General features: G+C 42.5%; 1 protein-coding gene across 1 annotated transcript; it reads right to left on the bottom strand.

The window, feature by feature from the left end:
* Positions 1-344: 344 nt before the first annotated feature.
* Positions 345-4,663, bottom strand: LOC140128541 (olfactory receptor 1G1-like). The gene is made up of 4 exons (XM_072150238.1): positions 4,658-4,663; positions 2,266-2,337; positions 1,796-1,826; positions 345-1,279 (listed from the first exon to the last, which is right to left on the bottom strand). Exons 1-4 carry the CDS (start codon positions 4,661-4,663, stop codon positions 345-347), a joined length of 1,044 nt encoding a protein of 347 aa, XP_072006339.1.
* Positions 4,664-17,169: the final 12,506 nt, after the last annotated feature.

Raw genomic sequence — 17,169 nt, 5'->3', positions numbered from 1 at the left:
CTCACTTTTGGAGGGGCCGCTATACTTGGCTGTGGAGACTATGTCCCTCTGACTCACTGCTGGAATTTTCTGTATGCCAAGCAACAGCACAAAGTTCATTTTGTGGGGCTGTAAGGAAACAATTTTATGGTAAAGGGAGGGTCTTGAGTTGTGGCCTGAGAAAATACACAAAGGAGCTTTGATGGAGCATTGAAATAATTTTAAAAGTTAATTTTAGGAGGAGGGAGGCCATGGATAACAAATATATGAAGATGACCACAGTCACAGTGCCTGAATCTATGAGTACGTTTTTATGCATGCTTGAATTTGATGGTAGATTTCCTTTCCATGTCTCAACAATTTTTTCATGTAATTAACTTTCTAACAGCATCTAGCACATCTTTGTTTCTCAAACTGTAGACAAATGGGTTCAACATGGGAACCACAGCCACATACAGTAATGAAATCAAGTTATCTTGTTCCTTAGAATGTTCTGACTCTGGTTTCATGTACACAATTAATATCGGACCATAGAATAATATGACAGCAGTGAGGTGAGAAGTGCAACTGGAGAAAGCCTTAAGCCGTGTTTCCGAAGAGCGAATCTTCAAAATGGTGGAGATAATTTGGACATAAGATGCAACAGTGAGTGAGAATGGTACAAAGGCAATAATAATGTCTTCAATAAGCATAAAGATTTCTCTGCTTGTAGTATCACTGGAGGAGAGGGCAGTCATTGTCTTAAGATCACAGAAGAAATGGCTGATCTCACGGCAATCACAAAAATCTAATACAGAGGTAAGTAGGGTCAACAGTAATGAGTTCACAGCAGACACAGTCCAGCACACGGCACTCATAGTACCACATACCCTTCTATTCATGATCAGTGTGTACTGCAATGGCTTACAGATTGCTACATAGCGGTCACCAGCCATGGATGTTAATACAAAAATATCACAGACAGCACTGAATGTGAAGAAATACAACTGAGATATACAACCAGCAAAGGAGATCCTGTTATCCTGTGTTATGGTGATGGACAGTAGTTTGGGAAGAGTAGATGAGACATATATAACATCTGAAATAGCTAGGTTACATAGGAAGAAATACATTGGAGTATGAAGCTTAGGCACCAAACCAATGACCATTGTAATCACCATATTACCCAAAATGGTCAACAAGTACATTGTCATAATTCCAACAGATGGAAGAATTTGTTCAGTTTTAAAAGTAGAAAAGCCCAAAATGTAGAAATCAGTCCTTGTTGTATTTTCACAGTAATTCATTTTTGATCTTTGATCTGTAGGAAAGAAGAAGATTGTTTACTGTTAGGAACAGCTGGAGCATCTCTTTGTTCTAAGTCATAAGTTCAGATAAGCAGACCCAAAAATTCTTCTTGGTTTCATGTTTGTGCACCAGTCTTTGGTGTTACCTGTTTAAATCCCACTGTGGAGTGATGATCTTCTTCAAAATAGAGAGACACACTCCACGTTGATTTAAATTTTAAAAGATTACATCCTCAATTGGCACCAGCACCAACTGTGGATTTTAATGGCAGGGCAATCAAGCCATACCCAAACCTGGACATCTGACTGAATGTTGACTTTTATGTTGCACAATGACACCACACATCGCTGCTTTACACTAATAAAGCTCACCTACGACCTCTTTCTCTCCCTACTGGTACAGACAATACTAAACCAAAGGGGACAACTGGACGACAGTCCTTACTCTGAGTTTATGTTTAGAACAGATGACAAATAAACATAGAAACACGCAGGTAAATAGACCAGGTCAAATCCAAAATGGAAAGTACTGAACAGGGTGAAATCCAAGGCTGCAAGGTACTGAATCATTTGGCAAAAAATAGTCAGTTAACAAAGCATGGGTCAGAATACACATATAAAATGAATATTGTAAGTTTCTTGTTCATGACTAAGAGTGTCGAATGACACTAGAAACACGTTGGCCGGAGTAGGCTAACCTCTACACTTTGATATCTTGCTGTGCGGTGACTACAACGGTGGTCGCCATTTTATCTGTCTGGTTCGGACTACGGGTCCACAATTAATTGAAGAAGTTTTTAATCATCCGGATGCAGATCGCTGGATTATTTCTCTTGTTTCCAAGTCAGAATACACAGCATGCAAAATAGAGACAATAGCACTACAAGAGCAAGACTGAGGATTGGGATAATTTAAAATATATTGGGGGAAACGATATTGGAATTCATGACCAGATTTACCCAAAATAGGTACACTGTCCTAAAAAGGAGATTGGACTTACCAGTAAGTAAACATTTTGAAGGGCCACAAAGAGACTGACCTTAAATTCACAATTATTGATCATGTCCTCCCACTACGGAGAGGAGGAAACAGGGAACTAATTTTGAGAAAAATGGAGTTAAAATGGATACATACTCAAAAAACCTTACAACCCCAAGGGTTAAATATAGAATACAATTTAGGAAGTATAGTATGATGGGCATGAGACTATATCGACAGATTCTGTATAGCCGCCTAGATCCTAGTTGTCAGTCATTATACACATAGGGGTTTATACTGATCAATAATTCATGTAATTAAGCTTTCTTTATTTTCTTTGTTTATATAATTCACAAAAGAGAGCAGGACACCGTGTCGTTCAGTGCTTTTTCGCAGGTGGCAAATGAAAATGAAGCCCTCATCTAATGGACCGAACTCCCATATATGTCTCGAGATATTTGCAACTCTTTTTTTATGTACCTGAACGTGAGCACCTTATAACCACTTATTTACCTCCAATACAGATTACCAAGGAGCATTGTGCAATGTAGGACCAGTACTCATTTCAGCACGGGGTCACACTCAGATGCCCCCGACTTTTGGCAAATGGTTTTGTCCCTTTGGTACTATACCAGCGATAACAGGGGTAAATGTATAAATCTAAGGGCTAATGCCCTTATTCCAATATGGCTTCGACAATGCAAAATATCTAATACACATTCGCCCAGCCAGAATGCAGACTTATGGGCTTTATGCTCTTTTCCAAGATGGCGCCCAAGAATGCAATAGATCTAGCCCCTTAGTCAGCTGATCATAGACACAGTCAACTGATCTGAGCCATTACAGGAAGTTGTACTCCGACCCCAGAAGGAAAATATCTCAGCGAGGTGACATTCGTATACATGCACTTGTAGTTGTTAACAGGTGCCCCACTCAAGGTATTGCTGCTATTCTAATTTATGAATGAGTTGTAGAGATGGGTTTGTGGTCCACATTCTGATAGGCGGGATGTACATATGTTTTCAAAGAATGTTTGTTGCACAATATTTATAACACACACTTAACCCTTTATGGTGCACTCTTAAATGATAATATATTAAATGATGCAATTCACGTGTTTTTTGTACATTGTAATTATGTTCACACCCCAACCGTAAACCAATGAAATGAAAGGTTGGTCTTTATATGTTTGATTGTTGATCATGGAACACTATGCTTGAAAAAGGTGTTGTGCCACCAAAACGCCTCAACATGAAATAAAGACACCCTGCTTTTTCACTTGAATTTTGTAGTGCTTCCTTGTTCCTGAAGTATACATATGTACAGTACAGACCAAAAGTTTGTACACACCTTCTCATGCAAAGAGTTTTCTGTATTTTATTATAAAAACTGTAGATTCACACTGAAGGCATTAAAATTATGAATTATCTCATGTGGAATTATATACTTAACAAAAAAGTGTAAAACAACTGCAAAAACCTTTGGCTTTGATTACTGCTTTGCACACTCTTGGAATTCCTTTGATGACCTTCAATTTCACCTGAAATTTTCTTCCAACTGTCTTGAAGGAGTTCCTAGAGATGATTAGCACTTGTTGACCCTTTTGCCTTCACTCTGCGGTCCAGCTTACCGCAAACCATCTCGATTGGGGTCAGGTCTGGTGACTGTGGAGGCGAGGTTATCTGGCGTATCACCCCATCACTCTCCTTCTTAGTGAAATGGCCCTTACACAGCCTGGAGTTGTGTTTGGGGTCATTGTCCTGTTGAAAAATAAATGATGGTCCAACTAAACGCAAACCCGATGGAATAGTATGCCGCTGCAAGATACTGTGGTAACCATGCTGGATCAGTATACCTTCAATTTTGAATGAAAACCCAACAGTGTAACCAGCAAAGCACCCCCACATCATCACACCTCCTCCTCCATGCTTCATGGTGGGAACCAGGCTAGTAGATTCCATTCATATACCTTTTCTGCATTGCACAAAGACACTGTGGTTGGATCCAAAGATCTCAAATTTGGACTCATCAGACCAAAGCACAGATTTACACTGGTCCTTATGTTCTTTAGCTCAAACAAGTCTCTTGTGCTTGTTGCCTGTCCTTAGCAGTGGTTTCCTAGCAGCTATTTTACCATGAAGGCTGCTGCACACAGTCTCCTCTTACCAGTTTTTATAGAGATGTGCTAGACCTCTGTGCGGCCGTGACCTGCTCTCTAATCTGAGCTGCTGTTAACCTGTTATTTCTGAGGCTGGGGACTCGGATGAACTTATCCTCTGCAGCAGAGGCGACTCTTGGTCTTCCTTTCCTGGGGGAGTCTTCATGTGAGGCAGTTTCTTTTTAGCACTTAATGCTTTTTGCAACTGCACTTGAGGACACTTTCAAAGATTTCCCAATTTTTCAGACTGACTTACCTTCATTTCCTAAAGTAATGATAGCCACTCATTTTTCCTTACTTAGCTGCTTTTTTTTAGCTATAATACAAATTCTACCAGTCTTTTCAGAAGGAATCAGCTGTGTATCTACCTGACTTCTGCACAACACACCTGATGGTCCCAACCCCATTTATAAGGCAAGAAATTCCACTTATTACACCTGACAGGGCACCTGTGATGTGAAAAACTTTTCAGGTGACTGCCTCTTGAAGCTCATCAAGAGAATGCCAAGAGTGTGCAAAGAAGTAATCACAGCAAAAGGAACCTAGAATATAAGACATATTTTGAGTTGATTCATACATTTATGATAAGTATATAATTCCATATGTGTTAATTGATAGTTTTGATGCCTTCAGTGTGAATCTACAATTTTAATAGTCATGAAAATACAGAAAACTTTTTGAATGAGAAGCTATGTCCAAACTTTTGGTCTGTACTTAAAACGGTAAGGATCTGTCTCCTCATTCAGTATCTCAATGATTAAGAGCATTTGGACTTAAAGCCCTCTCTGCAGTGACCAAACCTCTCATCAGCATAAAAAGGCTCATCTTTGCTGAGTAGCATGTTGTGTGGACAGAGGAGAGGTGGTGCACAGTTCATTTTAGTGATGAAAGCAAGTTTAATTTATTTGGATCTGAAAAGAAACATTGGGGCACATTTACTTACCCGGTCCATTCGCGTTCCAGCGGCGGCTTCTCTGTCAAGCGTTCGGGTCTTCCGGCGATTCATGAAGGTCCTGCGACCGATGTCCACCAGGTGTCGCTGCTGCGCCGAGGTCCGCCGAGTTGCGTCGGAGTTCACTGAGCTCTTCCTGGTGCATGTAAGTATGGCGCGCGACCATTTTTTTTGTTTTAAATGCGCGTTTTTTCCGAATCTGTCGGGTTTTCATTCGGCCATGCCCCCCGATTTCCGTCGCGTGCATGCCAGCGCCGGTGCGCCACAATCCTGGGGCAATTCAGGGAAAATCGGCACAAATTGGAAATATTCGGGTAACATGTCGGGAAAACGCGAATCGGGCCCTTAGTAAATGACCCCCATTATGTTCATTAAAAAACTGAGAAATTAGTGAAATCAGTGAAAAGTGGTGGAGGAAGTGTCATGGTTTCTGCAGCTGGAGATATACCCCTGATACAATAACATGGCAGAGTGATGCAAGTGATTCAACAAAACATGGTCCCCTCTTTGCGTTCTTCACATAATCAGCCATCAAGTTTCATGCGGCACAATGTCACACAGCAAAATGGGTAAAGCAGCTCAGAAAATATTGAAACAAGGAAAAGCCACAGCCCAGAGTCCGGATCTACACCCCTAGAAAATCCTCAGTGATAAGGTTATGGCCAAGAAACCCACAACAGTTACAGAACTGGAAGAAGAGTGGCCCAAGTATGAGATACTAGTGATGTCGTGTGGCCAGTGCTGTAGTCATTCACAGCAAAGACCTGTGCACTTCCTACTGATTGGTGACTGGTGGAACCTTCAGAAAATGTATCCAAACTATTTCATTTCACTTTTTGATAAATCTAGTAACCTTAACTCTTAATGCTATTTTCTAATGGATCAATGGTCAATTTTACATTCATGGCATGAGTGTAATATAGAGATCACCATTCCTTAAAAAGTTTTTTTTTTTAATTAAAGAAAATAATTAATTCATAAAAATACAGATATACTACCAAATATTATAAATGTAGCAACTTACCGTTAGTGAGCAATCAAATAACAGAAGCGCTTCTATAGAGATAGAGCCAGGGATAATATATACTGTTTTCATCCATATGGGAATAAATTAAGTGAAAATGTTTTCTGTCCAGTGAATTCCCAGATAAATTAGTCAGAAATGATGTTTATATACAATATTAATATATAGTCTTAAAATTAAAACTTTTAATTTTAAAAAACAATAAAAAAATCCATGTGCAAACCTAAGATACAGTATAAAGAAAGAATATTATTACTTTAAATAATAAAATAATAAATCAGATAAATTTAAGTAACTATATATGGAAAAACTACAATCATAGTTTTTGGTATCATTGCTCATATTAAGTATAGGGGGCAGGGGTAGTAAGAAAATGGACAATCAATGGCCTCCTGGGACCCCAGAACATCACTTGTCCTAAGAGGTCCTATGATCAAGGGTCCTTTAGTCCCCAATACTTTAGATTTAGCCATCAATGTGGAAATCTAACTTTAATGTGTGAATACTTAAATGGATAGTAGAGAGATCTCTTTAGAAAGTTGACCTGTAACAAAGAAGGCGGCATCCTTTAGGTCCACTGTCGGACTAGACCACCAGATTAAGAGGGGATCCTCTGGTGGGCCCAGACTCTCACCTAATACTGGACTAAAGCAGATAATCTAATTTGGAAGCTTCAATGGATAGTTTAAAAAAAAAAAATAGTAAGGTGGAACCCAGAATCATTTTATCTGGTGTCCCTGAGGAACCCCACTCCGACGCTCTCAATGTCTAGAGAACAGAGGATTTCACTTTCATTACAGACCGATACTTATTACCTGTAAGAGCAGTGACTCTATGGAACTCATTGCCACAAAACTATGTGATGGTGGAGACACCGTCTAGTTCCACTGGGGTATGGACTCCTTTCTTGCAATGAACATTTTCACATGTTATGGTAATTCGATTCTTGCGATTGGATAAGTATTTATTCTGGCTGCCATTTCTTTATTATTTTCCACATTACGGTCCTATAATTTTTTATTACAAACATTCTGGATCAACACAATAATATCATAGCATTGCACCTGGAGGACCTAATCTACAATGATATTATGTGATATACAGTGGCCGTGGACAGTATGCCACAAAGCAATGCATGGAATGAACAAGTCATCACCACCGAATTAATCCTAGTTTTGTGATGTCTGAGCCAGTAAGGTCGGGATACATCAATATATAGTTTTAAAGGGAATCCGTCTCCATGTTTTACCCTACCAAACTACTTGTCCCTTGAGGTTGGTTGTGAAAGTCCTACATTTATGTGAAATCTCAACAGTTTTTCTATAAAAAAAAAAATCACTGCCAAAGTCAGGATAATTCAATTTTATTGGTTGCAGGAGTGGTGTAACTTCAGAATCTTCTGTTCTATAATACCGGGAAACATGATTTTTGTGTCATATTAGTTTCCAGGTACTATAGAAGAAAAGATAGGGACATTTGAAGTAACAATACCCTGTAGCCTCTAAATTTGAATCTGATGTGGAAATGGGACATATCATACCTTACCTGAGGAAGCGACGGCGAAACGTACGTCGGGGTGCTGCGGTGGTGGTCTTGTGAGTCATTTTGGTAGAGTGGTAGGCCTTTGTATATGTAATGCCCCTTTTTTCTTTTGGGCGAATTGACTATTGGGCCTGTGTACTCTAATAGATACGTGTACTGTATTTTCTATATTTACTCTTATACCTATTTAGGTGAAACTGTGTATTTATTTACCACCACCGCTTTTGTGTGTTTGTTGTTGTGTATTTTAGCGATGTTTTTAAATTGTGTTGCCCTTTTTGGTACCTTGTGGGGATAAAATTTGATTATTGTATTTTTGTTGTTTTATGTATCGTGATTTTTTGATGAATATAGTCCTGATTACTATTTTTGGTATTGTGAGAGTGATAGTAGTTAAGTCAAGAAAAACCTGGTGACAGATTCTCTTTAAAGGACATCTACCACAAGAATGTAAGACTGTATTCAAATGATCCTGAGGGTCTCCAGGCTCCATTAACACCATAGGCATCCTGCTGGTAGATGCCCTTTAAGAACAGTTACAAACATAGTCAATGATAAAGCCAAGGTCCAGGCAAATGAAGATCTACCATAACAGTAAAAATGATGAACAATTAGGTTATCTTATTATTAATTTTTGCTCCTTTAATAAAAATGACTACTACTGACAGTGAGCGGACTACTTCAGCTTCTCTTTCGCTGAATTTGAAACAAAACAGCAGTACTGGTTACAGATTGCATGTGTTTCAATGGAAACCCAAATGCAATCGGGCCAAACACTGCCCCTGGGGTTTCTCTTGCATTTCAAAATGGGAGGCAAATGCCGCATGAACCGCGAGCCTGAACAAAAGTTTAGTTTGGTTATTCTAACCCAAACATGAACACCCAATGGTAACAGCAGAAATCAGCACTGTGATGCCTGATTTGGCAGCCACCATTTGCCTAATGGTAAATATGGCCACGCACCTAATGTGCCCGTGTTGTATTTTTACCTGTGGTACAGAAGTGTGTCATGTTTTTTTTTTCAATTTTATTCAAAAACACATCAATGTTGACCCTGATCACAGTGACTGTGCCCCTAGCATGTAAGTGCTGGTAAAGTCACCCATGATGTCATTGGGGAGCGCTGATCCTCTCCATGGTGTCGATGGCTTTCCCAGCCACATTTAGAATGTTATTGCGCACAATCAGTGCCATCGGTGATGAAGTTCTGGGTCGGGTTCAGGGTAACCGAACTTCCAAATATTGGTACCGACCGGAACTTTGTGATTCGGGTATCCTCAACATTATTTATAATAATGCATGTAATCCAAATATGGAATATTTGGTTGTAGAAACATGTTTAAAGCTAAAATATGCACACTTTCATAAAGAAGTATTTAATATTATTATAGAATTGTATCTACTACGACAAAGAAATGTTTTTAAAGATTTTTATTTGCATTCTCTAGGCCTTTTCTCTGGTTTCCTGAAAGTTATTAAAGAGGGATGAGAGGACCAAATCAGTTTTGGCTGCAACCGAACCTTGAAAAAAGTTTCAGGTATCCAAACCTGAACCGACCGTTACCTTCCTCAATCAATGCTGGCACCAATTATATCTTTTAAATGCTGCTGTGCACCGTTAAACTCTGAATCCGAACCCAGACTTCTAGCTGGTTCGGGGACCCCAATCTGCAATCGGTGAGTTCATCACAGTCCCAAACTTTGTAGTTCCAAACAGCTCATCCATACTCAATGCAGCAGAATTTTACCTAGCTTGAGTTAAAGGAAACCTACCATTTCGATCGTCGGTGTAAGCTGTAAACACCGAGCACCAGCTCAGGGTGAGCTGGTGCCGGTGCTTAGTTTCGTTAGTGTTATAAACCGCGGTATCGCGGTTTTAACACTTTTTAAACTTTATAGCAGAAGCCGCTTCGGCGTTGCGCGCGACGATCGTGCGCACGCAGTGCCGAAGCGGCTTCTGCTATAAAGTTTAAAAAGTGTTAAAACCGCGATACCGCGGTTTATAACACTAACGAAACTAAGCATCGGCACCAGCTCACCCTGAGCTGGTGCTCGATGTTTACAGCTTAGGCTACATTCACACGACCGTATGATTTCTCCAGTCCCGTATTTACGGGCTGTATGAGCCCGTATATACGGAGCGTTTTTCATCCGTATGTGCACGCATGTCACCCGTATCCGTACCGTGTCCGTATAAAATACGGTGGGCTGGCAAATTATGAAAAATGATGACAAAATGATGACAAAGGCTTGTCCAACCCCAAATTTGGTCACCTGACTGGCCCAGACTCCATTTTGCCATTTCTGAGAGCGAGGTTAGACTCCATTGCTTCTTTTGGCTGTGGTTTCTGGCGTTTTTAGCTCCAGCGATGTCATACAATCCCACTGATGATCTGCTCCTGGACTGGGCCCTTGTGACGATTCTCCGAAGGCGTTTGGCAATGCAGGCGGAGGAGCGGAAGAGGACCCGGCGGTTTTGGGTTCATCCCATTGTTGCTGAGCGGCCTAGGAGGGGTCACTTCAGCAACTTGTACACTGACCTGCGGCAGCATCCGGACAAGTTTCACAGCTACGTTCGGATGACTGTCACCTCGTTTGACCGTCTTTTGGAGGACCTGCGATCGGGGCTTCGGTTACAGGATACCAACATGAGGCGGTCCGTCACACCAGAGGAACGGCTCATCGTCACACTGCGGTAATTTTTTCATATGTACATACGTTTCATTATTTCAAGATGGACTGTGTGTTTAAATATTAAATGTATTTTTTTTTTTTTTTAAGGTTTCTTGCCACTGGGAACTCGTTTGCTTCACTGCATTATGAGTTTCTGCTGGGTGTTTCCACCATTTCAATGATCGTGCGAGCGACCTGCGAAGTGATATGGTGAGCGATTGAAAGCTGCGGTGATGCCTGAGCCTACTGCTGAAGACTGGATCCGGATTTCGGGTGGTTTCCATGAATCTGCACAGTTTCCAAATTGCATTGGGGCGCTGGATGGGAAACACATCCGTGTAAAGAAGCCGGCTCACTCAGGGTCCCAATTCTTCAATTATAAACAATATTTTTCTGTGGTCTTGTTGGCTTTGGCTGACAGTGACTACAAGTTTATAATTGTGGACATTGGGGCCTATGGAAGTTCTGCGGATGCAGCGGTCTTCAGGGCTTCCAGAATGGGTGAACGGCTTCGCTCCAACCAGCTCGCCCTTCCAGAGCCAAGATGTCTACCTGGATCAACTGGACCTCCTGCACCATTTGTGATCGTTGCTGATGAAGGCTTTGGACTTTCCCGTCATGTGTTGCGACCATTCCCTCGGCGTGGTTTGGATGAACGAAGGCGCATTTTCAATTACCGGCTCACTCGTGCGAGACGGTACGTAGAGTGTGCTTTTGGGATTCTAAGCAACAAGTGGCGGGTTCTACATAGCTCAATTCAGATGGACCCTGACAATATTAAGAAGGTAGTGCAAGCCTGCGTTATTCTTCACAATTTCGTTCGGATCCACGATGGTGCTTCAGATGGTGAACTGGAGGGACAACATCCAACAACGTCTATCCCCCTGGACAACACTCTCCAAGGACGACCCGGAGCGGCAGGACTGTTCGTTCGTGAGCAGTTTGCCTCTTACTTTGTTTCTTCAGAGGGTGCAGTTCCCTGGCAGTTGGATGCTATTAGTGGACGTTGAGGCTCTGGACTATTAGATCAGTTTTTTATTATTTTTCCTCTTTTTTGTTTTGGTAGTTAGTGTAGGGACTCGCAAGAGATGGGGCCCCTTGACGTGGGTTGTGAGCTTAAAACTTCATTGACCCATTTTTGATTTGTGCATTTTGTGCCACAAGTTAAAAATAAGTCAAAGGAGTTAACAAAGACCTCATCATTAATTGATCATGTTTAAATAAATATATTTTTTTAAAATTGTGTATCGTGTTATGTTGGATGTGGGGGTGGGGAGTGAGGGATTATTTCACTGTACACATGAGTGTATGCAGGCCATGTATCCTTGTAGCTTGATTGCTCAATGACACGGTCTGCACACACCTTTGTGGTTGTGGCACAGTGCATTATATAAAAACTATTTCCAAATTAAACACAGTAGACTTTACTTTTTTTCATAACTTTTATGAAAATAAATTTCAAAACTATATACATAACATAAACAAAAAAAAATTGTAAGTCAAAGAATTCCCTGGACATTCCCCCCATTGAGGCCTGGCTATGTGATGGCACATCATATGATGTGGGGTACATCCGAGTGGGCCGTGGAGGGCTGGGTGGGATTAGGCCTCCTACACGTTCCTGGTGCCGGTCCAGGAAAAGGCCAACCTCATTTTTATGAGGGTAGTCTGTTTTTTGGAATATTTTCACAACTGCAAACAGTGCTGCTTTGCAGTTGGCCATGTCATGGGGTAATACTTTTTTTAATTCTGGCGGCAGGCGTCCTCTGGGGAGTCATCCCCTAAGGTAGGCGTCCTCTGGGGAGTCATCCCTTCGGGTTCTTAGCTGACTTAGAATTTCGCCTAACGCAACATTCTCCACACTTGCCCTCTCCTGTGTATGCGGTGGCCTGCGCCGACGACTACGTGTAGGTGTGGAAGATTGCCGTGCAGGTGGTGGTGTGGAAGGAGCAGGGACTTCAGAAGGCTCCTGAGTGGAAGGACCAGCCTCTCCACCCGCGTCCTCCACATCAGTGGGCGGTTCATCCTGAGAGGGTGGAATTTCTGTGGCCGGAGACTCCTCCAGGTTATCAGCCGTACTGTTGAATAAAAAATTATATTAAAAAAAATGTATATGCAAGGGATTTTTTTGTCAATCATGCATAATGATTCTTTTCAGTTGAGGGACATAATTCTGCATGATGGAAAGAACACACCTCTGGACATATAGAGCATGTTTAACATTTTGAAAACCTTATATACTTACTCTCCCACATTCATTATTGCGTCCAAGAATCTCATGTACTTTGTATAGAGGTATGGGTTTTTTTTTAATGACCCACTTCCACTTTTGGCCAGCTGACTTTTTTCCCGTTTATACTGGTCGCGGGCTGATGTCCAGCACTTGGTGATTATTCCCACTGTTGAAACAAAAAATGGTGACATCTATCATGCACAATGCTGCAGGGGTGACATCTATCATGCACAATGCTGCAGCGGTGACATCTATCATGCACAATGCTGCAGGGGTGACATCTATCATGCACAAAGCTGCAGCGGTGACATCTATCATGCACAATGCTGCAGCGGTGACATCTATCATGCACAATGCTGCAGCGGTGACATCTATCATGCACAAAGCTATAGAGGTCACTGGCAAGTTGGTGACAGGGGATTGAATCTCACTCACCAAGTTCTCTGCGCTGCTTTGCTGACTTCGCCTCACTCCAATCTTCGGGAAGTAAAAGAGCCGTCACCTCCTCCCACTTTTTGGCCTTTCTAGCGCGGTCTGAAAATGATTCTTCTCTCTTATCCCACAAAATGGGATTCTCCTGTACAAGTGCAATAAGTCGCTCCATGGAGAGAAAAGCCATTTTCACCAGACACTGCAGACACTACTACACAGAACAAATGCTGACAGGAAGGTCAACCCCCTTGATCCTGGTCACCCTGGAAACGGCCCGTATATACGGCAGCATACGGTGCACAACCGTATGCAACCCGTATTTAGCCCGTATTTTTACGCTCCCATTGACTTCTATGGAGCATACGGGGCAGATATACGGGTTAAAATAGGACATGCTCTATATTTTTTTACGGCCAAAATACGGTACGGTACGGGCTGAAAAACGGCAATATAAATGATTGGCCGTATTTATCATAGAAAACAATGTGGCCGTATGTAATCCGTAAAAAAACGGTACGGATACGGACAATTTCATACGGTCGTGTGAATGTAGCCTTACACCGACGATCTGAAATGGTAGGTTTCCTTTAAGTTTAAGTCGTATGTTCTCACCCTTAGGCTTTCACATTTGACATTTTTTACCTAAACTAAAAAATATAAAAATGTATCATTATTTTCCAACAGTTTCAAACAATTTTTTTCTTATAGTGCTTTTTGTGATCGCAATGTTGTAACTTCAGGAGCTGTGTTGGTTTTGCATCTAAACTTGTCACTTTCAGGGCATCTACATCCCTCATATCACATTTCTGAAAGCGGTTGTACAAGGGGTGGGATTTAAAGGAAGGTTATGTGGCCTTTTTTGACTGATTCACTATCACCGGAAGGAATCATAATTGTGGCTCAACCCTATGTCCACAACTGGTGTAGATCTGAGTTTTGGGGTCTTCCCATCCATTAAAATACACACACCTCTTAGTGAATCAACATCTTCTCTCCAGCAGAGGGGAGATCAAAACTGGTCCAGGGAGCACCAGCAAATCTTGATAAATTCATCAATTTTTTTTGACGTTTTTAAAAATAAAAAAAATCACAGTATGTGTAATGTTCTTACTATCTTATTGAAAGGTAGTTCTATTTGGTTTTGTGTTTACTATTTTCTTGATAAAGTTGGTTCACACCAAAACGTCGCCACTGTTTCAATAAACTTCACCCTTTTAGAATTTTGGAAATCTGGAGTGCTGTCTACTAGAGATGAGCGAGCACTAAAATGCTCGGGTACTCGTTATTCGAGACGAACTTTTCCCGATGCTCGAGTGCTCGTCTCGAATAACGAGCCCCATTGAAGTCAATGGGAGACTCGAGCATTTTTCAAGGGGACCAAGGCTCTGCACAGGGAAGCTTGGCCAAACACCTGGGAACCTCAGAAAAGGATGGAAACACCACGGAAATGGACAGGAAACAGCAGGGGCAGCATGCATGGATGCCTCTGAGGCTGCTTAATCGCACCATTATGCCAAAATTATGGGCAACAGCATGGCCATGACAGAGTGACAGAATGAAGCTAGATAGCATCTAAAACATCCATAATTGACCCTGACACTATAGGGGACGGCATGCAGAGGCAGCGGCAGCAGGCTAGAGAGTGTCATGGCGACATACCCTAAATGGACTCAGGCTTCAAACCAATGGGTGGCAGAGAGGAACCAAAGGAGGTGAGCAAGAAGCGCTCCAATAATATCGGTACATGATAAAAGTTTGCCAGTATATTTTGTGGATTACACAGCAGGGTGGCGACAAAGTTAACAACTTTGATGTGGAATTCATGAAAACAACCCAAATTTCTGCCTGACACACCTCGTTTGATAAGGGGACGATGTATGGAGGCAGCTATATGGACGACTTTTGGAGGTAGCAATGGAGACACCGTGTGGAGGCTGCTATGGAGACAATTTAATTTGGATAGTGCCTGTATGTGGCAGTCCAAAAAAGTTTTCAAACCAGAGGAGCAGGTAGGTGGCCCTCCAGAAAAATGGAATAGATTGAGTGCCTGTATGTGGCAGTCCAAAAAGGTTTTCAAACCAGAGGAGCAGGTAGGTGGCCCTCCAGAAAAATGAAATAGATTGAGTGCCTGTATGTGGCAGTCCAAAAAAGTTTTCAAACCAGGGGAGCAGGTAGGTGGCCCTCCAGAAAAATGGAATAGATTGAGTGCCTGTATGTGGCAGTCCAAAAAAGTTTTCAAACCAGAGGAGCAGGTAGGTGGCCCTCCAGAAAAATGAAATAGATTGAGTGCCTGTATGTGGCAGTCCAAAAAAGTTTTCAAACCAGAGGAGCAGGTAGGTGGCCCTCCAGAAAAATGAAATAGATTGAGTGCCTGTATGTGGCAGTCCAAAAAAGTTTTCAAACCAGAGGAGCAGGTAGGTGGCCCTCCAGAAAAATGAAATAGATTGAGTGCCTGTATGTGGCAGTCCAAAAAAGTTTTCAAACCAGAGGAGCAGGTAGGTGGCCCTCCAGAAAAATTGAATAGATTGAGTGCCTGTATGTGGCACTCCCAAAAATTGTTTAAAACAGAGGACCGGGTAGGTGGCCCTCCAGAAAAATTAAATGCATAAAGTACTATAGCTAGAGCCAGTGGGCCCTGTCAAAAAATAGCCAGTTTCCTCTGCTTTAGTGTACAAAGAGGAGGAGAAGGAGGAAAATGAGGAGGAGGAGGAGTGCATAAATTATTCAGGTTGAGCTTCCTTCACCTGGTGGAGATTGGAAATTATGAGAAATCCAGGCTTTATTCATCTTAATAAGCGTCAGCCTGTCAGCGCTGTCAGTCGACAGGCGTGTACGCTTATCGGTGATGATGCCACCAGCTGCACTGAAAACCCGCTCGGACAAGACGCTAGCGGCAGGGCAGGCAAGAACCTCCAAGGCGTACAGCGCCAGTTCGTGCCACATGTCCAGCTTTGAAACCCAGTAGTTGTAGGGAGCTGTGTGATCATTTAGGACGATGGTATGGTCAGCTACGTACTCCCTCACCATCTTTCTGTAAAGATCAGCCCTACTCTGCCGAGACTGGGGACAGGTGACAGTGTCTTGCTGGGGTGACATAAAGCTGGCAAAAGCCTTGTAAAGCGTACCCTTGCCAGTGCTGGACAAGCTGCCTGCTCGCCTACTCTCCCTCGCTACTTGTCCCGCAGAACTACGCACTCTGCCGCTAGCGCTGTCAGAAGGGAAATACTGTTTCAGCTTGTGCACCAGGGCCTGCTGGTATTCATGCATTCTCACACTCCTTTCCTCTCCAGGGATGAGAGTGGAAAGATTTTGCTTGTACCGTGGGTCCAGGAGAGTGAATACCCAGTAATCGGAGCTGGAATAAATTCTTTGAACGCGAGGGTCACGGGATAGGCAGCCTAGCATGAAATCTGCCATATGCGCCAGAGTCCCAACGCGCAAGAATTCACTCCCCTCACTGGCCTGACTGCCCATTTCCTCCTCCTCCAACTCCTCCAACTCCTCTTCTTCTGCCCATACACGCTGAACAGTGAAGGTCTGAGCAATGCTCCCCTCTTGTGTCTCGCCAACATTCTCCTCCTCTTCCTCCTCATCCTCCTCCACCTCCTCCGATATGCGCTGAGAAACAGACCTGAGGGTGCTTTGGCTATCAACAAGGGAATCTTCTTCCCCCGTCTCTTGTGACGAGCGCAAAGCTTCCGACTTCATGCTGATCAGAGAGTTTTTCAACAGGCCAAGCAGCGGGATGGTGAGGCTGATGATGGCGGCATCGCCACTGACCATCTGTGTTGACTCCTCAAAGTTACTCAGCACCTGACAGATATCAGACATCCACGTCCACTCCTCATTGTAGACTTGAGGAAGCTGACTGGCCTGACTACCAGTTCTGGTGGAAGTTGACATCTGGCAGTC

This window comes from Engystomops pustulosus, chromosome 4, assembly GCF_040894005.1.
Source record: "Engystomops pustulosus chromosome 4, aEngPut4.maternal, whole genome shotgun sequence".
Lineage (NCBI taxonomy): Eukaryota > Metazoa > Chordata > Amphibia > Anura > Leptodactylidae > Engystomops > Engystomops pustulosus.
The sequence above is the reverse complement of the archived record's forward strand: the minus strand, read 5'-3'. Positions and strand labels throughout refer to the sequence as shown.